Source organism: Rattus norvegicus, chromosome 2 (assembly GCF_021556685.1).
Source record: "Rattus norvegicus strain SHRSP/BbbUtx chromosome 2, alternate assembly SHRSP_T2T, whole genome shotgun sequence".
NCBI lineage: Eukaryota > Metazoa > Chordata > Mammalia > Rodentia > Muridae > Rattus > Rattus norvegicus.
Window position 1 is genome coordinate 183,147,844 of NC_141535.1, and position 26,564 is coordinate 183,174,407.

A 26,564-nucleotide genomic window follows, 5' to 3' on the forward strand; every position below is an offset into this window, starting at 1 on the left:
GAGAATCTCAGGAGCAGAAGATTCCATAGAAATCATTGACTCAACTGTCAAAGATAATGTAAAGCGGAAAAAGCTACTGGTCCAAAACATACAGGAAATCCAGGACTCAATGAGAAGATCAAACCTAAGGATAATAGGTATAAAAGAGAGTGAAGACTCCCAGCCCAAAGGACCAGTAAATATCTTCAACAAAATCATAGAAGAAAACTTCCCTAACCTAAAAAAAGAGATACCATAGGCATACAAGAAGCCTACAGAACTCCAAATAGATTGGACCAGAAAAGAAACACCTCCCGTCACATAATTGTCAAAACACCAAACGCACAAAATAAAGAAAGAATATTAAAAGCAGTAATGGAAAAAGGTCAAATAACATATAAAGGCAGACCTATCAGAATCATACCAGACTTCTCGCCAGAAACTATGAAGGCCAGAAGATCCTGGACTGATGTCATACAGACCCTAAGAGAACACAAATGCCAGCCCAGGTTACTGTATCCAGCAAAACTCTCAATTAACATAGATGGAGAAACCAAGATATTCCATGACAAAACCAAATTTACACAATATCTTTCTACAAATCCAGCACTACAAAGGATAATAAATGGTAATGCCCAACATAAGGAGGCAAGCTATACCCTAGAAGAAGCAAGAAACTAATCGTCTTGGCAACAAAACAAAGAGAAGAAAAGCACACAAACATAACCTCACATACAAATATGAATATAACGGGAAGCAATAATCACTATTCCTTAATATCTCTCAATATCAATGGCCTCAACTCCCCAATAAAAAGACATAGAATAACAAACTGGATACACAACGAGGACCCTGCATTCTGCTGCCTAAAGGAAACACACCTCAGAGACAAAGACAGACACTACCTCAGAGTGAAAGGCTGGAAAACAACTTTCCAAGCAAATGGTCAGAAGAAGCAAGCTGGAGTAGCCATTCTAATATCAAATAAAATCAATTTCCAACTAAAAGTCATCAAAAAAAAGATAAGGAAGGACACTTCATATTCATCAAAGGAAAAATCCACCAAGATGAACTCTCAATCCTAAATATCTATGCCCCAAATACAAGGGCACCTACATACGTAAAAGAAACCTTACTAAAGCTCAAAACACACATTGCACCTCACACAATAATAGTGGGAGATTTCAACACCCCACTCTCATCAATGGACAGATCATGGAAACAGAAATTAAACAGTGATGTCGACAGACTAAGAGAAGTCATGAGCCAAATGGACTTAACGGATATTTATAGAACATTCTATCCTAAAGCAAAAAGATATACCTTCTTCTCAGCTCCTCATGGTACTTTCTCCAAAATTGACCATATAATTGGTCAAAAAACGGGCCTCAACAGGTACAGAAAGATAGAAATAATACCATGCGTGCTATCGGACCACCACGGCCTAAAACTGGTCTTCAATAACAATAAGGGAAGAATGCCCACATATACGTGGAAATTGAACAATGCTCTACTCATGATAACCTGGTCAAGGAAGAAATAAAGAAAGAAATTAAAAACTTTTTAGAATTTAATGAAAATGAAGATACAACATACCCAAACTTATGGGACACAATGAAACCTGTGCTAAGAGGAAAACTCATAGCGCTGAGTGCCTGCAGAAAGAAACAGGAAAGAGCATATGTCAGCAGCTTGACAGCACACCTAAAAGCTCTAGAAGAAAAAGAAGCAAATACACCGAGGAGGAGTAGAAGGCAGGAAATAATCAAACTCAGAGCTGAAATCAACCAAGTAGAAACAAAAAGGACCATAGAAAGAATCAACAGAACCAAAAGTTGGTTCTTTGAGAAAATCAACAAGATAGATAAACCCTTAGCCAGACTAACGAGAGGACACAGAGAGTGCGTCCAAATTAACAAAATCAGAAATGAAAAGGGAGACATAACAACAGATTCAGAGGAAATTCAAAAAATCATCAGATCTTACTAGAAAAACCTATATTCAACAAAACTTGAAAATCTTCAGGAAATGGAAAATTTCCTAGACAGATACCAGGTATCGAAGTTAAATCAGGAACAGATAAACCAGTTAAACAACCCCATTACTCCTAAGGAAATAGAAGCAGTCATTAAAGGTCTCCCAACCAAAAAACAGCCCAGGTCCAGACAGGTTTAGTGCAGAATTCTATCAGACCTTCATAGAAGACCTCATACCAATATTATCCAAACTATTCCACAAAATTGAAACAGATTGAGCACTACCGAATTCCTTCTACGAAGCCACAATTACTCTTATACCTAAAGCACACAAAGACACAACAAAGAAAGAGAACTTCAGACCAATTTCCCTTATGAATATCGACGCAAAAATACTCAATAAAATTCTGGCAAACCGAATTCAAGAGCACATCAAAACAATCATCCACCATCATCAAGTAGGCTTCATCCCAGGCATGCAGGGATGGTTTAATATACGGAAAACCATCAACGTGATCCATCATATAAACAAACTGAAAGAACAGAAACACATGATCATTTCATTAGATGCTGAGAAAGCATTTGACAAAATTCAACACCCCTTCATGATAAAAGTCCTGGAAAGAATAGGAATTCAAGGCCCATACCTAAACATAGTAAAAGCTATATACAGCAAACCAGTTGCTAACATTAAACAAAATGGAGAGAAACTTGAAGCAATCCCACTAAAATCAGGGACTAGACAAGGCTGCACACTCTCTCCCTACTTATTCAATATAGTTCTTGAAGTTCTAGCCAGAGCAATCAGACAACAAAAGGAGATCAAGGGGATACAGATCGGAAAAGAAGAAGTCAAAATATCACTATTTGCAGATGACATGATAGTATATTTAAGTGATCCCAAAGTTCCACCACAGAACTACTAAAGCTGATAAACAACTTCAGCAAAGTGGCTGGGTATAAAATTAACTCAAATAAATCAGTTGCCTTCCTCTATACAAAAGAGAAACAAGCCGAGAAAGAAATTAGGGAGACGACACCCATCATAATAGACCCAAATAATATAAAGTACCTCGGTGTGACTTTAACCAAGCAAGTAAAAGATCTGTACAATAAGAACTTCAAGACACTGAGGAAAGAAATTGAAGAAGACCTCAGAAGATGGAAAGATCTCCCATGCTCATGGATTGGCAGGATTAATATAGTAAAAATGGCCATTTTACCAAAAGCAATCTACAGATTCAATGCAATCCCCATCAAAATACCAATCCAATTCTTCAAAGAGTTAGACAGAACAATTTGCGAATTCATCTGGAATAACAAAAAACCCAGGATAGCTAAAGCTATCCTCAACAATAAAAGGACTTCAGGGGGAATCACTATCCCTGAACTCAAGCATTATTACAGAGCAATAGTGATAAAAACTGCATGGTATTGGTACAGAGACAGACAGATAGACCAATGGAATAGAATTGAAGACCCAGAAATGAACCCACACACCTATGGGCACTTGATTTTTGACAAAGGAGCCAAAACCATTAAATGGAAAAAAGATAGCATTTTCAGCAAATGGTGCTGGTTCAACTGGAGATCAACATGTAGAAGAATGCAGATCGATCCATGCTTATCACCCTGTACAAAGCTTAAGTCCAAGTTTATCAAGGACGTCCACATCAAACCAGATACACTCAAACTAATAGAAGAAAAACTAGGGAAGCATCTCAAACACATGGGCACTGGAAAAAATTTCCTGAACAAAACACCAATGGCTTATGCTCTAAGATCAAGAATCGACAAATGAGATCTCGTAAAACTGCAAAGCTTCTGTAAGGCAAAGGACATGGTGGTTAGGACAAAACGGCAACCAACAGATTGGGAAAAGATCTTTACCAATCCTACAACAGATAGAGGCCTTATATCCAAAATATACAAAGAACTCAAGAAGTTAAACCGCAGGGAAACAAATAACCCTATTAAAAAATGGGGTTCAGAGCTAAACAAAGAATTCACGGCTGAGGAATGCCGAATGGCTGAGAAACACCTAAAGAAATGTTCAACATCTTTAGTCATAAGGGAAATGCAAATCAAAACAACCCTGAGATTTCACCTCACACCAGTGAGAATGGCTAAGATCAAAGACTCAGGTGACAGCAGATGCTGGCGAGGATGCGGAGAAAGAGGAACACTCCTCCATTGTTGGTGGGATTGCAGACTGGTAAAACCACTCTGGAAATCAGTCTGGTTGTTCCTCAGAAAATTGGACATTGAACTGCCTGAGGATCCAGCTATACCTCTCTTGGGCATATACCCAAAAGATGCCCCAACATATAAAAGAGACACGTGCTCCACTATGTTCAATGCAGCCTTATTTATAATAGCCAGAAAATGGAAAGAACCCAGATGCCCTTCAACAGAGGAATGGATACAGAAAATGTGGTACATCTACACAATGGAATATTACTCAGCTATCAAAAACAACGAGTTTATGAAATTCGTAGGCAAATGGTTGGAACTGGAAAATATCATCCTGAGTGAGCTAACCCAATCACAGAAAGACATACATGGTATGCACTCATTGATAAGTGGCTTTTAGCACAAATGCGTGAATTACCCTAGATCCCTAGAACAAATGAAACTCAAGACGGATGATCAAAATGTGAATGCTTCACTCCTTCTTTAAATGAGGAAAAATAATACCCTTGGCAGGGAAGGGAGAGGCAAAGATTGAAACAGAGACTGAAGGAACACCCATTCAGAGCCTGCCCCACATGTGGCCCATACATATACAGCCACCCAATTAGACAAGATTGATGAAGCAAAGAAGTGCAGACCGACAGGAGCCGGATGTAGATCGCTCCTGAGAGACACAGCCAGAATACAGCAAATACAGAGGCGAATGCCAGCAGCAAACCACTGAACTGAGAATAGGTCCCCCGTTGAAGGAATCAGAGAAAGAACTGGAAGAGCATGAAGGGGCTCGAGACCCCAAAAGTATAACAATGTCAAGCAACCAGAGCTTCCAGGGACTAAGCCACTACCTAAATACTATACATGGACTGACCCTGGACTCTGACCCCATAGGTAGCAATGAATATCCTAGTAAGAGCACCAGTGGAAGGGGAAGCCCTGGGTCCTGCTAAGTCTGAACCCCCAGTGAACTAGACTATGGGGGGAGGGCGGCAATGGGGGGAGGGTTGGGAGGGGAACACCCATAAGGAAGGGGAGGGGGGAGGGGGATGTTTGCCCGGAAACCGGGAAAGGGAATAACACTTGAAATGTATATAAGAAATACTCAAGTTAATAAAAAAAAAAAAAAAAAGAACCTGGAACTGTTGTTGACACTCATCCCAGGTGGGTTTATGAGTCAACCTGATTGAATCTAAAAGACCTAGGGGATATGAGGGTCTTTTGGAAAATGGAGGGAGGGGATCTATGACTTACAATTATAAAGGTCAGTACTGGTCAATGGTACATAGGACACAAACTGTCTCCCCTGTACATCTGGGTGTTCAGAAGACTAGAGGAGTAAGGTCATAGTAGAGTCAATCTCCCTGGGCAGTATCTCATGAATGTGTGTTGAACTCATATTAGTTAAGGACACTAATACTTATCAAATTAAAAATGCCTAAGCTGCCATTTCAATTCTCACTATGTGTGCACCAAATCAAAGGCATCAAAGTATTGCAGCAGCCATTAAAATCTCCCCATCAAAAAATGCCCAGGACCATAATTTTCACCTGTTAATCTAAGAGGTGTTATGGCGTATACTCCTCAAATCATTTCACAAAATAAAAAGAGAAGGAATATTTCCCACTTTATTTTATGAGAGACTACAGTTACACTGATATCTAAAACACAAATCAATTTAACTTATGGACTCATGCAAACATAATCATTAAATAATTACAAGAACACATTAAAAAATATCATTAACAAAACCAAAGTAGGCTTTGTCTCAAGGTGAGTAAGGGTGGTTCAATATGCAAAAATCAATAAAATTCAATTGACCACATAAACTAACTGAAAGAAAAAAAGCAAAAAAAAAGAAAACAAAGAAAAAGCAAAAAACATGATCATTAAACTGGATCAGGACATGGACTTTAAGAAGCGATCCCTTAATGATAAAACTTCTCCAGAGATTGGCGCAGAGATTATATGGCTAAATATAATAATGGTAATATAGAAGAATCCCGTATCAAGATCAACTTAAATGGGGAGAAACTCAAAGACAGTATACAAAAGCAAAGGTAAGTCAAGGTTTCTCATTCTCTTAAGTAGACTCAATACAAGAATTGAAGTCTTAATTAGAACAATAAGGCAACTGGCAATTAAGAGGACAAATACAGTAAAGTCGAAAGAATTTTTATTTGCAGATAGATAATACACATGAATTAGGTGGAAAACTTTACATGTCAGTTAATGCATATGTTAGGTCAGCTATTCTGTTCAGTCCAATGCAAACAGGTTTCTCCAAAGAAAGTCAGTTAGGCTCTGCTTCAGGCCAGTTGAATGCCAGTTCCAAGACATCAGACAAGAATAAGACAACATCAACAGGATAGATGTCAGGTAGAATGTCCAAGACCCTAGTGCTGCCCTTTCCCTACACACCATTTTGAAATATTACAGCTGTATGAAATCCATAGCCATCATGCTACCTTGCCCCAGATTCACTGTAAATGTTCCAGCAAAACTGTAATCTAAACAGAAGTCATTGTTAAAAACACTAGTTGTAGCTGTTAGAAGCCAGGTGTCGGTCATATCTGTCAAGCTCCTAAAATATCTTTAGGTGTTTGAGTGAAGGCTCCGAGGAAAAACACTGTATAGAAGCCAGGGAGAGAAATGCTTCCTCCACCAAGTGGGGATGTGACTCCACCATTGACTTCCACTCCAAGGTCTTAGAGACTTCAGAAGCATGAAGTATAATGAAATCCATGACCCTAGTCTTCAGGTGCTCTGTGCTGTGGAGGTCAGCCAGGATCAGAGTTGGTACAGCATTCTTCACACTGAGGTTCCTGCACAGGGAATCCTCACACATGACCTTCAAGTCCTGCAGGTCATACATGTCAGCAGCTGCCAACAAATCAGTGGCCATTGAGTGGCTGTGGAGGTGTGGTGCCTTCCCTGTGTAAATGAAGGCCATCATTTCCTTAAAGACTTGCAGGTGAATGTCATGGATCTCAACGCGGTTTTTTAGGCTCTCCAGCATTTCATGTTCAAACATGGCTCTGAAAACTGGAGAGCGAGCTGCTAGAATGGCCTTGTGAGCCCTGAATTCCTGGCCAGCTACCACCAGGCTGCAGTCTGTGAAGAGGGAATTTTCCCACAGCTCTCCTATGTCATCAGCCAACTTCTGCCTTGGATCCTTGTTTGCAGGTGTCATGTTATGTCCAGGCGTGCTAAAGGAGGGTCCTACTATGGACACCTTACAACACAGGATGAGCTGGTCTTCAGGGAGAAGCCAATGCCTAAGGGAGAGGAGGAAATCTCGAAGGATGAACTTTCTCAATCCCCATTGTTGTTTTGGACTAAAGCTTAAAATATTTGGGATCTCTTTGATTTGATGTTTCTCTCCTTGGGCATTTATGATCCAGAACTGCACCTTTGCCAAAACTGGGCTCTTTGGACAACTGTACAAACCCACGGAAACAGACAAGTAATCTTTGCTTTCTTCATCAACACCATTTGGGAATATTCTCAAAAACCATTGTACTTCTTCATTGCCCTCTAATGAGAACACTGGGCTTGTAATATTTTCCCGAATTCCATCCATGCAAAATGAAAAGTTGCTAATGGTCCACTTGTAGCAGAATCTCTGAACACTGATATGTGTGTAGCCACAGATCTTGGCTTCCAGGTCCCCTGACATGTCTTCTGGAGGTAGTTTGGAGGTTAAAGTTGATCTGAAAGAAAGTAATAGAATTTACTCTTTCCTCTGTAAGATACAATTATAGATATAATTTAGACAGATTTAGATAGATAGATTTAGATTTTATTTTCATTTTCTGCTAAATTTCCCCTGTTATACACTTGGAAATGTCTATTTCTATGTAGGTTCTGTAGGTTTTCATATTTGTTCTACCAAAGATAAAACAGACCACTATGACTGTTAAATATCTCTCTCTCTCTCTCTCTCTCTCTCTCTCTCTCTCTCTCTCTCTCTCCCTCTCCCTCACCCTCTCCCTCCCCCACCCTCTCTCTCTGTCTCTCCTTGTTTGTTTGTGTCTGTATGTCTCTTCCTTTCTGTGTTCCTGTCTCTCTCAGTCTACACTACCCCCACCCAAACCTACTGTGGTTCTGAATATCTCTGTGTATGTTTATTGAATCTTAGGTCAATGTTAACTGGTTTTGACTATTGTATCCAACTTTGGAACTGTTTGGAAATGTGTAAACACTATCATTTCAACTGTGTTGTACTAATCAGGGTCCTCTACTAAACATAAGGGATAAATTTCTCTATATAAATAGAAAGTGGTTGTATGAGAAAAATCTGTAGGCAGAAGTCAAACTAATATAAAATTGGCTAATGTCAATACTTACTTATTCCACAAGGTTTGAAGTCTCAGGTCCTCTTCAGAATTAAAAAGAATCCTGCAGAAGCAGGTTCAGATGCCAGTGAAGAAATGAGCTTGCTAGTAAAATGAGAGCAAGCAGGCAGACTCACAGCTTCCTCCTTCTATGTACTTTTATGGGCCTGCAATAGAAGTAGGGCCCAGTTAATGGTGTATCTTCTAGACTCAGATTAAAGGTGTGTTTTTCTACCAAAAGAGTCTGTAGATGAACTGGATTTATCTACTTCAACTTAAGCCAAAACCTGTTAAAAGTCATCCCCTCCAGCTTTATAGGTTATTTAAGTCCACAGTTAGTCTAAACAGGAAGACATTTGGTACTCCTTCACTACCAAAATGATGTTTCATGACTGTGGTGCATTGGGGTGGTGAGAGGGGTGGGGGTGCCTGAGCTAGAAAAGAAAATAAAGACCCTGCTATGATTTTTGTCAGATAGGCTCCTATTTATTTATTTGGGGGAAGGGAGTGGTGAAGAACTCTGCAAGGATAAACTGGAATGGGGTAACATTTGGGATGTAAAAAATTAAATAAATAATGAAGGAAAAGAAACCAGTACAGAGAGAAAAGTGAGAGGGGATGCAGTTTTTCCAGGAGAGTTTTTCAGAGACAGGTTGAAGAGAGAGAAATGGAGACACAGGGAAAGACAGAATGATTCAGAGAACAAGAAAGGAGTCAGAAGAGTACAACAGTTGGTGAAAGTTAGTATGAGGCAAAGAAGAGCAGCTCAGGAAAAACTGAAATAATTCAGATTGAATCAGGTACAATGGAGAAGAGTTTTAAACTACCCATCCAGACCTCAGAAAAAACTAAATAGGAGTGACTTATTCACCTATAAGTTTCAGAGGCTAAATTTTCTCTAGGCCTAGAATAGAATAAGAGTCTAGAAGCTTCAAGCTCTAAGCCAAATTGACAGGTAGAGGGAGAAAGCCTCAGAGATGACAATAAATACAGATAATAATTGGTATTTTTACTATAAAAACATTAGAAAGTCTTTAGCAGCTCTAAACCAGATGAGACAGCTGAGCTGCTCTGAGAACAGGTCAAACAGTCTGCTCTGCATTCAGCAATAGAGGATGAATGACCACAGGGAAAGGAAAGACCACTTATCCCTCAAAGAACACATGCCAATTTATCTCTTTGTGTTTTTCTCTTTTCATTTATTTATTTATTTATTTATTTATTTATTTATTTATTTATCTATTTATTTTTTTGCTGATACACAGCCATTTCTGCCAATTTCAAGATATAACAAAGCTGTGACTTTCCTTCAGCACTATCTTCATTAAGGGCAGTCTGCTGAGTGACTGCCATCTTTGTTGTGGGCAGGTAAAGTTTTCCTATGCTATTGTTTCAGCACCATCTTAGCTAAGGCAGATCATATGACTGGTTGTAGCTTCAGTGCCATCTTAGTTAATGACAATGGCCATCTACCATATTTGCTATAGGCACTTACTTAAACACTGCTTCCTTACATTAGAACAGCCTTAGAATCTCTAATTTCTATCCTGATTTGGGAAATCTTTATTTAATATTAATTTAAAGATTTACAGCAGTAAAAACTTGAAGATCACAGCATTAATGATTGCATAACTCATATGCTTAATAGATATTCACTATCAATCTTTTCAGTAATCTGCTAAATGTAACCTTACATGTTTAAAGTTATTAGGACAGAGAAGCCCATGCATAGCAGTTACAGCTGCCCCACCCGCACCCACCAAGGTCTCTGAGAAGAAATAGGCATCCTCACAAGACTGCCTAGATTGTGGTATGAGAACCACTGAGAAACAGTGCTCAGTTGCCTTGCTGCTGCCAGATATCAGTCTACGCTGCTGTCAAACTGAGGATACAAGAGAGTTAAATGTCTCATATTGCCTAGGACAACATGAGTCATTTTTTCCAAAGTTCCTACTCCACAGGAAAAATCTTATCCTCTTCTGGGCCTAATGACCGCACTAAATCTGGCAGAGTTGTGATGGAGACCACAGGGACCTGGGAAAACTGTCTAGGTAGTAGACTATTGACCAACCTCTGACATTTTAATTAATGACATCTAGATTAAAATTCATGTTTTTCAACTTTCTGACTGCATGTGTAGCTAAGCTAACTACAACTAGAAAACATAAGTCTACTTCCTTAGCCAAGGTAATCTACCACCTTATTACCTCAGTAGTCATTCATTAACTAGTTAAGACTACCAGATTTCAGAAAGGCTTGCGTGAGTCACAGGCTTCAGGACAATGGATACGCATATTCAGATATACTCATGCTAAACTATATGATCAATTATCTTCAAAATGTTGTCAAATATTCAAGGTCCTTTAATTTTCTTTTCAATACATAACTAAAAATATTTCCCATTATACTAAATTTATATACATTCAGTCTCCCAGACAGAAGTAAAAGCCCTTCTTGCTTCTTTCTGTTCCTGGAAAGGTTTTGTCATCCCTAAATTCAACTTAAAGACTACTCACCCTGTTAACAAATCTATCTATCTCTTCTGTAGTCATATAAGCTCCAAGAAACACAATAAGACCTACATCCCACAAACCAATTAGACTGCATCTGCATAAGTAACCTGTCAATCAGAGCCTAATTCCCATTGTAACCTATTCCAGAGGGTGAGATTCCTCTCCTGTTCCCTGGGATTGGAATGTTCCTCATCCAAACCAACAAGAACTAAGGGTTTCAAATGTACAGCTAAGAAAAATTCTTTTCTCCCAAATACACTTAACTTTATACTATACTATATATAATCTACTACTATTACTATTAAATCCATCTCCACACCCCAGCCTCCCACACATCATGTTTCAAAATCTTGTCAGGTTCAAGAATTTACTCATAATCAATATTCATGACAGTTCTAGAGGAGCAAGCTACATGCTCCAATCTACTTTCACAGATACAGACTCTTCAAATGGACCTGCTCCTAGTACCTATAGATGGTTCCACAGACCCTTGATAGCAAGGAAACAGTCAACTCTCCTAAGACTGGATCAACAACATCCACATTTTCTTTGGTTTCCCAGACACATATCATCCCAAAGTCAGCAAGAAATAGTTAAAGATCATGATGAACCTATTCCTGTTCCACCATTGTCTCTATCAAATTATTCCTCTAATTTTAAATTAATTCATAATGATGGAATTTTAGCATTCCTCCTAGGCTCCACCTAACAATAACCTGGCAAAAGACAGATACACATGACTCACTATAAAAAGGCTGCTAGCCCCCTTCCTACTCTCTCATTCTCCTACTCCTAATCTCCCTGATTCTTTAACCCCTTTCTCTATCTCTTTCCCCCTTTCCCCATTCCCCCTCTTTCTCCATGTGTTCCTGGCTGGAAACTCTGTTTCTTTTTGTCTCTCTTTTTGTCTTCTTCCCTCTCTGACTCACACAGTCTCCTCATATGTATGTATATAAAAGTATTTGTGTATCCATCTACCTACTGATCTATCATCTATCTGTACTATCTATATTAAAAATAAACGACATCTAAACCATATAATAAACTATATTCTATACAATGGCTGGTAACCCTGGGGGAAAGGATACTTCAGGATGGGCCTGAAAGTGCAACCCTCCAACCCACACAATACCTAGTTCTAACAAATCTATCCTGGCTCTATTTCCATAAAACAAAACAGTTGTAATGCCGACCTATCAATGGGTTTCAAAAATGTTCTACATTCTGATTTCAAATTTGTTATGTTAGTCAGAGGCCTCTAGAGGATGTACAGAATAAGTTTGTCTATATGAATCGAAACTGGATATATGAGAAAAATTTAAGGGTGAGGTCCAGCTACCCAACAATGGCTAAAGCCAGTACTTACCTAGTCAACAAGGTTTGAAGTATCAGGTCTTCTTCTTCAATATATAATAGAATTCTGAAGAAGTGGGCTCTAATGCTGGTGAGGAAATGGGCTGCTAGTAAGATGAAAGCACTCAGGCAAAGACACAAGGCTTCCTTCTTCCAAGTGCTTATATAGGCTTCCAGCAGAAGATGTGACCCAGTCCTGTAGTCCCAAAATCTGGATTAAAGGTGGGTAAGTTTCTGATTCAGCTTTCAGATTAAAGGCATGTTTTTCTAGCGAGTCTCTATTTGAACCAGCTATATGTATTTCAACTTATGAAAAAAATTAAACATTATGTATGCAAACTAGTTTTTGACTTGAATTAATTCCAGAGTTAGTCCAGATTGGAATATGAGTAGCCATGACCAGTGTACTTCAGGAACTGTGGTAAATCTTCCATAAATGAATGGAATTTTCTGCAGAGCTACTATGTACACTTGCGCTGGTGTTACAATAATTCCTTCCACAAACATCATCAGAGACAGGATCTGAACTTGTTAGAAGTCTGAGTGTTCACAAAATGGAGAGCAGGTGGAAGAACTCTTATATGGTGGGCATAAAGCAGAGCCCCAAACCTCTGATAGTGGCTTTCTTCTATCATGTAGTCCAATAAGACCCACAGACCTTGTGGTGACTCCCCCAAATTTGTTTGCGGGGGTTGTAATTCCCTCTGAAGAATTCCTACTTAAAATTCCTTTCCAAGATTTACTTAAGGGTGTCATTTAGGAATATCCTAATTGGTTTTCAGTTCAATCACTTTAACTATCAGGATTCACCTCATTAGTACTTCATAGTCTACATCCTCTACAGGTGAGTTCTGGCTTCTTCAGACTTGGACTGCAGTGCTTGCTCTGTTGGTCCTAAGAAGGGAGAGAGTATTCTTTTTGCCAAGGCCTGCAGCACATATTGAACAGATATCAAATATTGAAGTTTGTGATGTTTGCATTTATGTAAAGTGACAGGTAAAATTCTATCTAAGTCTCTCATCTATCTACTTTGTCATGTCTTAGGAAGAATCCATGACAGAGAAGACACAGAAAAATATTCAGTGATTCAATCACTTCTGCAGCTCCTCGCTCTCCTGTATATCTTGATCCAAGTTTCTTTATCTCTCAATACTAGATAAATCAATCAATTGATTTTCAGTTTTTATTCCTACATTAGACTTATTGAAAACTATGAACATCAGCAACTCTGTATCTGGTGTTTTGGGGGCCTCAATAAGAGGATACCCAGATAGATATCTAATATTGGAGATGATGGTAGATGATCACTGTGCAACCTCCCCTTTGCAGGAAAGATGCTCTAAATTGTTCCTTTCTTAGCTCTCAGGAGTAGGCTCCTGTAGGGTGGAAGTGTGACCCCCTGGGCATGAATCATGGGCTTTGATAATGAAATCTCTGTCACAGGGTAAGATAGGGGTAAAGTATTTGTAGGGCAGTGAATGGGAGAAGTGATTTACTAGAGATCTGCCAGAAACAAAAGGAATTTGTACCACACAGTAGGAAGACAGGTGATAATGGTAGTAATTATCCTCATATCAAAGAATGCAACTAGTTAATATAAAAATCCAAACTGATTGTATGAGGACCAGCACACTCAATTAGCTTCTACCCCTGAGATCTAGTAGACACTGGATCAACAACCAGGCAGTAAACACTAGCTGAGATGAGGCCTCCAACACGTGTACAGCAGGGGACCCCTGCGTCTGGGTTCATTCACAGAAAACAAACATAACCTTCAAGAGACTGGAGGCCCCAGGAAGGTTAGAGTTCTGGTGGAGTGGATGAGATGGGGACAACTTTGTGGAGATTGGAGGGTGTGGAATAATGGAGGGCTGGGAGTTATGGGATGTGGAACCCTGGATGGGAGGGTGAATCAGGACTGGAATAAAATCTGGAATTTAAAAATAAATAACTAAATAAGAATATTGAGAGATATTTAGAAAACAGACAAATGTACATAGAAAGCTCAAGAGAGAGGTGGACAGAGCAGGAGAAAGGGAGGAGAGAGAGAGAGAGAGCGAGAGAGAGAGAGAGAGAGACAGAGACAGAGACAGAGACAGAGAGAAGAGAAGAGGAGAGAGAGACAGAGAGAGAAGGAGAGAGAGAGAGAGAGAGAGAGAGAGAGAGAGAGAGAGAGAATGAGGTAGAGAGAAACAAAGATGCACAGAGAGATAAAGAGAGACACAGTGACACTACACAGACAACGAGTTGTGGCTGGCACAAGTCCACACTCCTAGAAAGAGGAGAATCTGGTGATGTCTTTCACAGTCTCTAGAAACTGGTATCTAAAATGAATAAGCTTTAACCATACTTACCTGTAGAGGTTTCAGTCCAGGCAGCAGTCAAATACTTTCCTGTAAAAGTCACTTTTATTTACACATATTAATTGTCATCTTTGAGGCTTTTTGCCTTGGTCTGCTGACATAGGACTAGTCCTGGAAGGTTCTAGCCTCTGTCCAATCAAACTAGGCTTAGAATGTTCTCAGCTTCTGATATTTATGGTGGAATAAGCTCACCACTTTCTAGTGATTTCTGATCTCTGGCTTCCCTCCACTGTAACTGATTCATTTTGGCTTTTCTCAGCTTCCTGTGAATTGCTCATTTGGTCTCATACTAACTTTGGAAATCAGTTCTAATCTTCTGTCTCCACCTCACTATCTGATTTGTTCTGTCTTTACCTGTGTCTCTCTTGTACTCTCTTCAACCTCTCTCTGTACCATTGTCCCATTAAACTGGACTCTCTATCCTTTACTCATACCACTGACTTCTTGAATAGCTTCCCTTCCTATATCTTCTTGTCAAAGTTGGGCACATCCTTTTCTGTCTAATACCTCTCTGATTTTTCACTTTCCATTCACACTGGTGCTTCTTTCTACAAACTAACTTTACCTTCAGTGTTTGGAACTAATGGTGGATACTAAGGGTTTGTCTGTATTACAACCAGAGGGATGAAAGTTGTCTCCCAAAGCTGAGCCACGTCACAACTAAAAATTTTATTTATATCAATGGAGTTTTGAGTTCTTTGTGTAGGCATTTTGGGGTTGAGGATTTACTGTTATAAATCTGGCTAATAAATTACAAGCTGGTGAAGATTTGATTTTATGGGGTCACAGGTACTTGTACAGACTGGCAACCGGCTTTCTGGTGGCTAGTCAAAGCTTTTGTTTGTTTGTTTGCTTGTTGTTTTTTTTTTCAGGAAGTAAGACAATTATGATCAAGTATGCTGTAACAGTTTCCTTTTTTGTGGTAGAGGTGTCAGGCTCCTTGTAAGTGTTTTAGGAAAAAGTGGATCAAACAAAATCTTCCCAATCTGGAACTCAGGTTGAGCACACTCTGGAATCCCTTGATCACTGCCCTCTCTTCCTTGCTCTGAAGGGGTTAGACCCTAGCATCACAAAGTGAGGTTTCTAGAATTACTGTGGAGCCTCCACAAATCAAGTCTTGTACATGAATTCATTTTTTGTGGTATTTTTATATTTATTGATTTTTTTCTCTTATATATTACACCTTAGCAAGAGTTTCTCCTCCCTCATTTCCTCCATATACCACCCCAACCCCAATATTCCCTCTTTCATATCAACTCCTTTGGTTCCTTCCAAAAGAGAGCAGGCCTCCCAAGGATGTCAACCAAACAGGACAGGTTACATTAAGCCTGGCACATGCCATCATACTGAGGTGGGACACTGCAAACCAGTAGGATGAAAGAGGTCCCAAAAGCAGGCAAAACAGTGAGAGACACATACCTGGTGATTATAAAAAACGGTCCATGCTATATCCTGCTGCCAACAACAGTGATCTTTTCTTCCCCCTTGGTTCCCATGGATAGCAGGGTTAGGAAATGCCCAGATCTTCCCAGGCCAGCCTGGAGAAAGAGGGATCCTGCTGGAATAAGTCCTCATAGCCCCATAGAATCAAATGTACAGAGTCTTGTAATTTATCAGCCAGATTTATATCAGTAAATCCTCAACTCCGGATCCAGCTATACCTCTCTTGGTCATATACCCAAAAGATGCCCCAACATATAAAAAAGACACGTACTCCACTATGTTCATCGCAGCCTTATTTATAATAGCCAGGAGCTGGAAAGAACCCAGATGCCCTTCAACAGAGGAATGGATACAGAAAATGTGGTACATCTACACAATGGAATATTACTCAGCTATCAAAAACAATGACTTTATGAAATTCGTAGGCAAATGGTTGGAACTGGAAAATATCATCCTGAGTGAGCTAACCCAATCACAGAAAGACATACATATTATGCACTCATTGATAAGTGGCTATTAGCCCAAATGCTTGAAGTACCCTAGACGCCTAGAACAAATGAAACTCAAGACAGATGATCAAAATGTGAATGCTTCACTCCTTCTTTAAAATGGGAACGAGGATACCCTTGGCAGGGAATAGAGAGGCAATGATTAAAACAGACACAGAAGGAACACCATTCAGAGCCTGCCCCACATGTGGCCCATACATATACAGCCACCCAATTAGACAAGATGGATGAAGCAAAGAAGTGCAGACCGACAGGAGCCAGATGTAGATCGCTCCTGAGAGACACAGCCAGAATACACCAAATACAGAAGCGAATGACAGCAGCAAACCACTGAACTGAGAATAGGACCCCCGCTGAAGGAATCAGAGAAAGAACTGGAAGAGCTTGAAGGGGCTCGAGACCCCATATGTACAACAATGCCAAGCAACCAGAGCTTCCAGGGACTAAGCCACTACCTAAAGACTATACATGGACTGACCCTGGACTCTGACCTCATAGGTAGCAATGAATAGCCTAGTAAGAGCACCAGTGGAAGAAGAAGCCCTGGGTCCTGCTAAGACTGAACCCCCAGTGAACGTGATTGATGGGGGGGAGGGCGGCAATGGGGGGAGGGTGGGGAGGGGAACACCCATAAGGAAGGGGAGGGGGGAGGGGGATGTTTGCCCGGAAACCGGGAAAGGGAATAACACTCGAAATGTATATAAGAAATACTCAAGTTAATAATAATAAAAAAAAGTTTTCAAAAAAAAAAAAAAAGTCCTCAACTCCGATAAAGCCCAAACAAAGAACTGAAAACTCAATTGATATAAATACAAGCTGCATACCCAGATGGGGCAAATGGACCCTACATTTCTCTACTACCCTTTGAAAGCAACTTGGGGCTCTTTAAGGCCATGCGGTTCTGGTTAAACATTTCTCTCAATATCCTGTCTCATCTCCCCCTCTATCTACCTCTGTCTCTCCCTTCTCTGAAACTTCAGCTCTGCCCCTCCTCCCACTCTCCAATCACAGCCTGTAGCCTTTTCTGACTAATAAATATTTTACCTGACTGCACCTGAATAGAGGCACTCTTGAGAAAGCAGAACATATACACAGCAATCCACAATAGAGACAGGCTGTCTTCCCATTGTTATGAATCCCAACAGAACACCAAGCTACTCAACTATGAAATATATACACAGGGCATGTCTGAACCCATTGAGGCTCCCTGATTTTATGTTAAGGCTTTATGAGCTCCATGGGACTAGGTTACATCAGTTGATTGTTTGAGTCCTGAGCTTGTGGTGTCCTTGACACTTCTGCCTTCTGCACTCCTTCTTCCCCCTCTTTTGCAGGATTCTCTGACTTCTGCATAATAGTTGGTTTTAGGTTTCTTCCTTTACTCCAATCTATTGGTGGATGAAAACTCTCTGGTAACAGTTATGCTAGACTCCTTTCTACAAGTATAGCAGAGGGTCATTAGGCACAGCTCCATTGACTTTTTCCCCAGTTGTATTTGATTCTACCTAACATCTCTGGATTATCCATCCTCTGGGTCCTGGCCCTCCAGGCACTGCCAGGTAGGAATGGGCTCCTGCTTGAGGCATGGGCTCAGGTTGTACCAGTCACTTGGTATCCACACTCACAATTTCTGTGTGATTATTATCCTAGGACACCATCTATATGGAATAGACTCTAGGTTGAAGTTTGAGTAGCTGCGTTGGTGTTCCAATTCCGTCCACTGGATGCCAGGCCTGGTTACAGAAAATGGCCAGTTCAGGCTTCAAATCCCTACTAAGGGTCTTTGCTAGGATTGATCTTGTAGATTCCAGGGAGTTTCTATTGCACTGGATTTCTTTCCTCACCCCTGAAATGATTCTAAATTCCACTGATCTCTCCCAGTACTCTCTGCTTCCATAATGTTCCCTCATCTTTGCTTTATCCATCCCCACCTGCCCACTGTCCCCAGGGAATCTATTCTGTTGTCCCTCCCTGGAGAGGTCCCTGCATTCCACACTTGAGCGCTCTTGGTATTGATCCCATGGGTCTGTTGTATGATTGTTCTTTGCATTACAGCTAATAACCAATTTCAAGTGAATTCATTTCTGTATGAATTTCTGGGACTGGATTACCTCATTAAGGCAAAAGTATATTTCAATCCATTTGCCTGCAAAATTCATGATGTTATTTTTATATCAACCTTGTAATACTCTATTGAGTAAATGTGCAATTTTCCCTATCCATCCTTCTTTTGAGTGTCATGTAGGTTTCCAGTTTCTAGGTATTATGATTAAAAAAGCTATGAACATATTTAAGCAAATGACCTTGTGGTAGGATAGAATGTCCTTTGGTTATATGTCCTAGAGATGGATTCCCAGTTATCTGACAAACGGTCATAGTGATTGTCATAGTGTCTGTGCATGTTACCATTTCTACCAGCACTTACTCCATAGCCTTAACTGCATGAGCTCTCACTTGTGTTTTTGAACTTAGCCATTCGGAGAAGTATCAGATGGATTTTTAGAGTCATTCTGATTTGCATTTTTCTGAGAACCAAGGATGTTAAACATTTGCTTAAATGCTTCTTAGATATTTCAGATTCCTCTGTTCAGAATTTTCTTTTTTTTTTTTTTTTGCTCAATTTTTTTTTTTTATTAACTTGAGTATTTCTTATATACATTTCGAGTGTTATTCCCTTTCCCGGTTTCCGGGCAAACATCCCCCTCCCCCCTCCCCTTCCTTATGGGTGTTCCCCTCCCAACCCTCCCCCCATTGCCGCCCTCCCCCCATAGACTAGTTCACTGGGGGTTCAGTCTTAGCAGGACCCAGGGCTTCCCCTTCCACTGGTGCTCTTACTAGGATATTCATTGCTACCTATGGGGTCAGAGTCCAGGGTCAGTCCATGTATAGTCTTTAGGTAGTGGCTTAGTCCCTGGAAGCTCTGATTGCTTGGCATTGTTGTTCTTTTGGGGTCTCGAGCCCCTTCAAGCTCTTCCAGTTCTTTCTCTGATTCCTTCAATAGGGGACCTATTCTCAGTTCAGTGGTTTGCTGCTGGCATTCACCTCTGTATTTGCTGTATTCTGGCTGTGTCTCTCAGGAGAGAATTACATCCGGCTCCTGTCGGTCTGCACTTCTTTGCTTCATCCATCTTGTCTAATTGGGTGGCTGTATATGTATGGGCCACATGTGGGGCAGGCTCTGAATGGGTGTTCCTTCAGTCTCTGTTTTAATCTTTGCCTCTCCCTTCCCAGCCAAGGGTATTCTTTTTCCTCATTTAAAGAAGGAGTGAAGCATTCACATTTTGATCATCCGTCTTGAGTTTCGTTTGTTCTAGGGATCTAGGGTAATTCAAGCATTTGTGCTAATAGCCATTTATCAATGAGTGCATACCATGTATGTCTTTCTGTGATTGGGTTAGCTCACTCAGGATGATATTTTCCAGTTCCAACCATTTGCCTACGAATTTCATAAACTCGTTGTTTTTGATAGCTGAGTAATATTCCATTGTGTAGATGTACCACATTTTCTGTATCCATTCCTCTGTCCCTTGTATCCCTAATCTCTCTAGGACTTGTGTTAGTTATCACAGGGTGCTGATTTTTGTCAAAGGCTTGTCCACATGTAATTAGATCGTCATGTGGCTATTTCTTTCAGTTCTTTTATATGGTAGATTGCATGTATTGAATTTTGTCTGTAGAACCATCCCTGATCTCCGGGATGAAATTTTCTTTATACTCGTAAATAATTCTCTTGATGTGGTTTGGATTTGGTTTGCAAATACTCTACTGCTTGTTTTTGCATCTGTGTTCATAAATGAAATAGGTTTGTAATCTTGGTTTTCTGGGTCATTGTGTGATTTGAGTATCTAGGTAACTGTGGCCCTCTAGAATGTATTGTCAATTGTTTCCTCTACTTCCATTTTGTGAACTCATTTGAGGAGTACTGATGTTAGCTCCTCTTTGATATTCTGGTAGAATTCTGTCCTAAAGTCATCTTAACCTGAGATTTTTTTTTTTTCTTGTGGAGAAGTGATTTATAATGGCAGGTTCTATTTCACTAGGGGGTATAAGTCTTTTGTTTTTCCTTTTTAAAAATTTTGTATTAGTTATATTTCTTTACTTACATTTCAAATGTTATTCACCTTCCTGGTTTCCTGTCCCCCTCCCCCTCCCCCACGATCCTGATTTTACTGTGGTAAGTGGGACCTATTGAGGAATTTAATCCTATCTTTTAGAGATTTCACTTTAGTGGAGTGCAGGCTTTTAAATATGTCCAAGGGATTATCTGGATTTCTCCAACGTTTAATTAATTTGGATAAGGAATTGCTGATCTTACTGATTTTCTCAAAGAACCAAGTCTTTGTTTTATTTTACTTTTTTATGTGTCTGTGATGTGTTTTCACAATATTCAGCCTCCGTACCCCTCTCTTATCCCCCTTCATTCTCCCTGGAATGCTTCCCTTCCTAATGTCTCCCTGATTGTTCAGTATGTATGTGTGTGGGGGCGGTATGCAGAGTGCATACTGTGTAATGACCAATTCATGGTAACTAGGATTCCTATATTTTTAATTTCTAACATTTGTAATCTCAGCCTCTCTACTTGTTTTTTTTAAATTACACTTATTTTTATTGAATATTTTTATTTGTTATTCCCTTTCCCAGTTTCCCAGCTGTAGGCCCCCCTCTCCAATCCCCCTTCTCTTTCTTCTATGAGGGTGTTTCCTTCCCCAATCATCCCCCTGTCCGACCTGCTCCTTACATTCCCCTGTCCTGTTGGAGCCCAGCCTTGACAGAACCAAGGGCTTCTTCTCTGATTGGTAACCAACAAGACCATCCTCTGCTCCATATGCAGCTGGAGCCATGGGTCTGTCCTTTGTACTCTTTGGGGAGTGGATTTCTTCCTCAGAGACAATTGTTTTATTGATAATTTGTACTGTTTCGACTTTATTGACTTCAACCTTAAGTTTGACTACTTCTTTCTGCCTACTCCTTTGGATTTGTTTCTGTTTTTTTGTTTGTTCGTTTGTTTTAGTTTTTTCACATTTCTATCTAGAGCTTTCAGGAGTGCTCTTATGTTTCTAGTATGATATCTCTCCACTTTTTAATTAGTCACTTATTGCTATGAACTTTCCACTTATATCTACACTCACTGTGTCACATAAATTTGGGAATGATGTATATCCATTTTCTCTTAATTCTAGAAAGTCTCTGATTTTTCTTTAAGGGCCTCTATCATTTTCATAAGGCTGGTCTAAGGTCTTGTCCCATTCTTTAGCTATGTTGGAATATTCAGTGTCAGCTAGGGTAGGGTTGCTGGGTTACAATGGGTACATGCTGTCCTGGATGTTATTGGTTGTGCTCTTGACGCTGACATCGATGCTCCTGAGGCTGTGAAGATTATAGGTCTGGGTGATGAGATCTGCTTTTGTATCTCCAGGATAAGTATTTTGTTCTTTTTCTCTGCTTCCTGGATTTTAGGAGGGTGTGGTGGCTGTCTGGTGCATTGTAGAGAACTTTGTATGCACCTGTTCTCATGGCCTGCGCTGCTTGAATGTTTCCAGCCTATGCCTGCTGGCATCAGAGACTGTGATCATGGGGTCAGTAGGAGGAGGTAAGGTTGGAGATCTTTGTGATCCATGTGAACCCATCTAATATAGCAGGGAAATGGAGACTGCAGTGGGTTTTATTCTACAGAGCTGGGGATGGGACTCATGGTTTGTGTTTGGAGAAGTAGAAAGAATTCTATGGATCCAACATTGCCCTACATGTAGCCCTGGCAGTAGTGACCTTTGAAATAAGCAGGAATGGGAGCTGTGGTTGTATGTTGGGACAAAGCAACAAGTGGGGAGAGGGAGAACCAAAGGGAAACTCTTTAGGATCCACTGATGATAGGAAAGGATGGGGCAGGTAGAAAGCCACAGGGGTTTGATGCATACTAGGAGGCGAGACTGTGGTATAGCATCTATGGGAACTGAGGGAGAAATGAATATTGGTAGGCAGCTTGCCAGGTTTAAAAACTCTCAAGGTAAACTAAGTTTAACAAAATAGAATTAACATTTGATCTAGCCAACATTGATATAATTTTTAAAACAGTAAATGTGGGCCTACATTCTAATCTTCTAGCTTTTCATCTAGAAGATGTAATTATAGGCTGTAATGTATGAACAGCTAAACAAGATGAGGAACTAAGTGTCTTCCTAAGGGCACAGTTCTATGACTTTATAACAAATTCCTGACCTTTCAACAGTTTGTATTTGAAGGAAAATAAGCTTGTGTACTGTAGGATTTTGGGATCTTGCTGGTGGACACCCACAACTGTAGCAAACACTGTTTTCATTGCCATCACATTTATTATTTTTGTCCAGTGTTAGAATAATGTATAAATGAAACATCAATGGACTCCTGTATGTTGGGATTCTTCTCTACACTGGGGTGTGAGATTCACACAGGCTGAGTTGAGGGGAGGGCCTTTCTCCATCCTTGAAGTAAGGAACACATTCATTAAGTTGACAGCAAATAGAGGCTTCTGCTCACAGGCACCTGGCTTGATTGTACTTCAGTGGTGTGGTAACTGTGAGGGACACACAGGTGAGGGTCCTCTTTGCTTTTTTATTTACTCATTTATGTTGCAGATATCCTAGGAGTGGAAACATTAGGGCCAGAGCATCCTGAATTATTCAGGTTGGAGGGAATGGCAAATAAGTAATTTTGTCAACTCAGACTTTTTCCAGACCAGACAATGGAAAACTTCATTTCTCCACATGGTCACCAGTGACTGGTTCTGACAGATTTTAAGGATAATTTTGATAGATGATTAACTTGTGATTTTCATTTCCCTGTTGTTTTGTGTCACTGAAAGGACTTGTATTGCTGTGAGAAACACTATGACCTGAAAGAAATTAATCTGCCTACACGTTCACATTGCTGTTAATCACTGAAGGAAATCAGGACTAGAATTTATGCAGGAAGCATGAACTGATGCAGAAGCCATGGAGAAATGTTACTTATTGCCTTGCTTCTCCTCGCATGCTCAGCTTGCTCTCTTATGGAACCCAAGACTACCAGAACAGGGAACACACCATGCACAATGGTCTGGCCCTCCCCCATCAGTCAATATAGAAAATGCCTTGCAGCTGGATTTCCTGGAGGCATTTTCTCAATTAAGGTTCCCTTCAATCAGATACCTCTAGTTTGTGCTGTTAGTTAATATAAGACAGGCCAGCATGTGTAGTAAAGCTGGAGATCCCTTGACTTTACTATGAATCATGTGCACATTCTCCTTGATGATGATGGGCCTGCTCAACTGTTGTAATAATTGATCAACCTGTTTTTGTTGTTTCTTCTATTTAATATTTGGTTGGCTGTTTTTGTTTTGTTTTTTAGATATTAATTTGCTTAAGAAGAATGACATCAATTCAAATAAACTAGTTTCCCATGGCAGCCTTACTCACCGTGTATTCCATGCCACCACTTCAGTTTAGGTCCTTCTGCTTCTACCTCTTGACTATAATTTTCAGAAGACACCTCTAACTTCAGATTCAGAGTTGATCTTTTGGGGAGTTATATATAAGGGTGCGGATATTCATGTGGAATTTGTGAGTTTGTTTTTGTTTTGGAGAGAGAGAATCAACATATATGTGACAGACACACCTATCAAATACCCAGGAGTCCGACTTTATTAATTTTCCACTGCAGGCCCCTCAGAATATACACCTTTTCTGCATATAGAGAAAACAGAGATTTTCATCACTTCTAGGCAGAATTTTGAATCATTGTTCACAATGACCTTCTTGTATACAAGCAATTTCCTCTGACAATCACAAGACAATTGTGAACTAAAACATTAATCACTCCACATATAACCACAGACCAATTTCAGGTTGATATTCTCTCTCTCTCTCTCTCTCTCTCTCTCTCTCTCTCTCTCTCATTTGAAACATAGTATCTTTATATAGCCTGGGTTGTTTTGAACTCTATAGAGCATGCTGATCTAAAAATAACACAGAGATGTTCCTACCACTCTCCCTGAGGTCTGGAATTTAAATGTTTAACTTCTTAATTCATTAGGCACAATATTAAGAATGGGAAAGGGTATGAAAAATGAAAAATATATAATGTAAAAGTATGTTATATGTATGGAATGTACATGGATATCATGCTGCAAGTGGGCACTATCAGTGCAGAGACAGAGGAAGAGGAATAGGTGTCCTGTAGCCTGGGCTATACACAGATCTCAACCACAGCAGAAAGAGATGGAAGGAAAAACAATGCATATCTTCCCACCCCAAAATTTGTTTGATATGATTATTTCCTCTGGCAAATGCAGAAGGAGTTCTTTCTCATGCTCCCTTCATCTCCTTATATGTATACATTCTCAGTTTGTTACTGTTGTAACATCTTTCTGCACTCCAGGCTAGCCTTCATCCTCCTATCCTATCTCTGTCTCCCAGGAAGGATTAGTCATGAGTACCACAAACCCTGACTCAGTGACCCCATTAAAGAATGCCCCAGAGAACAATCAATGCAAATGTTCAGTGTGCTCTGGCATCCTCTGCTTGGTCTCCAGGCAAATTTTTTCTTTAATCAATCCACATATACAGGCAGGATAGTTGCATCTGTGTGTTAGCAGGAGGTAGAATTGGGGACCTCAACATGATAGGCAAGTTCCCTACCGTTGAACTAAGTTTTCACACTTCATAACTTTATTGCTGTATTCTGGCTGTGCCTCTCAGGAGAGATCTACATGCGGTTCCTCTTTGCCTGGACTTCTTTGCTTCATCCATCTTATCGAATTGGATGGCTGTATATATATGGGCCACATGTGGGGCAGGCTCTGAAAGGGTGTTCCTTCTGCCTCTGTTCTAAATTTGCCTCCCTATTCCATGCCAAGGGTACTCTTGTTCCCCTTTTAAAGAATGAGTGAAACATTCCCATTTTGGTCATCCTTCTTGAGTTTCATGTGTTCTGTGCATCTAGGGTAATTCGAGCATATGGGCTAATAGCCACTTATCAATGACTGCATACCATGTGTGTTTTTCTGTGATTGGGTTACCTCACTCAGGAAGATATTTTCCAAGTCCATCCATTTGCCTATGAATTTCATAAAGTCATTGTTTTGATAGCTGAGTAATATTCCATTGTGTAGATATACCACATATTCTGTATCCATTCTTCTGTTGAAGGGCATCTGGGTTCTTTTTTTTTTAAAGATTTATTTATTTTATTTATGTGAGTACACTGTCTCTGTCTTCAGACACACCAGATCAGGGCATCAGATCCCATTACAGATGGTTCTGAGCCACCATGTGGTTGCTGGGAATTGAACTCATGACCTCTGGAAGAGCAGTCAGTGCTCTTAACCACTGAGCCATCTCTCCAGCCCACATCTGGGTTGTTTCCAGGTTCTGGCTATTATAAATAAAGCTGCTATGAACATAGTGGAGCATGTGTCTTTGTTATATGTTGGGGCATCTTTTGGATGCCCAAGAGAGATATAGCTGGGTCCTCAGGTAGTTCAATCTCCAATTTTCTGAGGAACCTCCAGACTGATTTCCAGAATGGTGTACCAGTCTGCAATCCCACCAACAATGGAGGAGTGTTCCTCTTTCTCCACATCCTCACCAGCATTTGCTGTCACCTGAGTGTTTGATCTTAGCCATTCTCACTGGTGTGAGGTGAAATCTCAGGGTTGTTTTGATTTGCATTTCCCTTATGACTAAAGATGTTGAACATTTCTTTAGGTGTTTCTCAGCCATTCGGTATTCCTCAGCTGTGAATACTTTGTTTAGCTCAGAACCCCATTTTTAATAGGGTTATTTGTCTCCCTGCAGTCTAACTTCTTGAGTTCTTTGTATATTTTGGATATAAGCCCTCTATCTGTTGTAGGATTGGTAAAGATCTTTTCCCAATCTGTTGGTTGCTGTTT

The 26,564-nt window shown here is 40.1% G+C and overlaps 1 protein-coding gene across 1 annotated transcript; it reads right to left on the reverse strand.

Annotated features, from left to right (window-relative positions):
* Positions 1 to 6,726: 6,726 nt before the first annotated feature.
* On the reverse strand, positions 6,727 to 7,821 carry LOC134485751 (TD and POZ domain-containing protein 2-like). Its single transcript, XM_087643905.1, has one exon. It carries the CDS (start codon positions 7,819 to 7,821, stop codon positions 6,727 to 6,729), a length of 1,095 nt encoding a protein of 364 aa, XP_087500031.1.
* Positions 7,822 to 26,564: the final 18,743 nt, after the last annotated feature.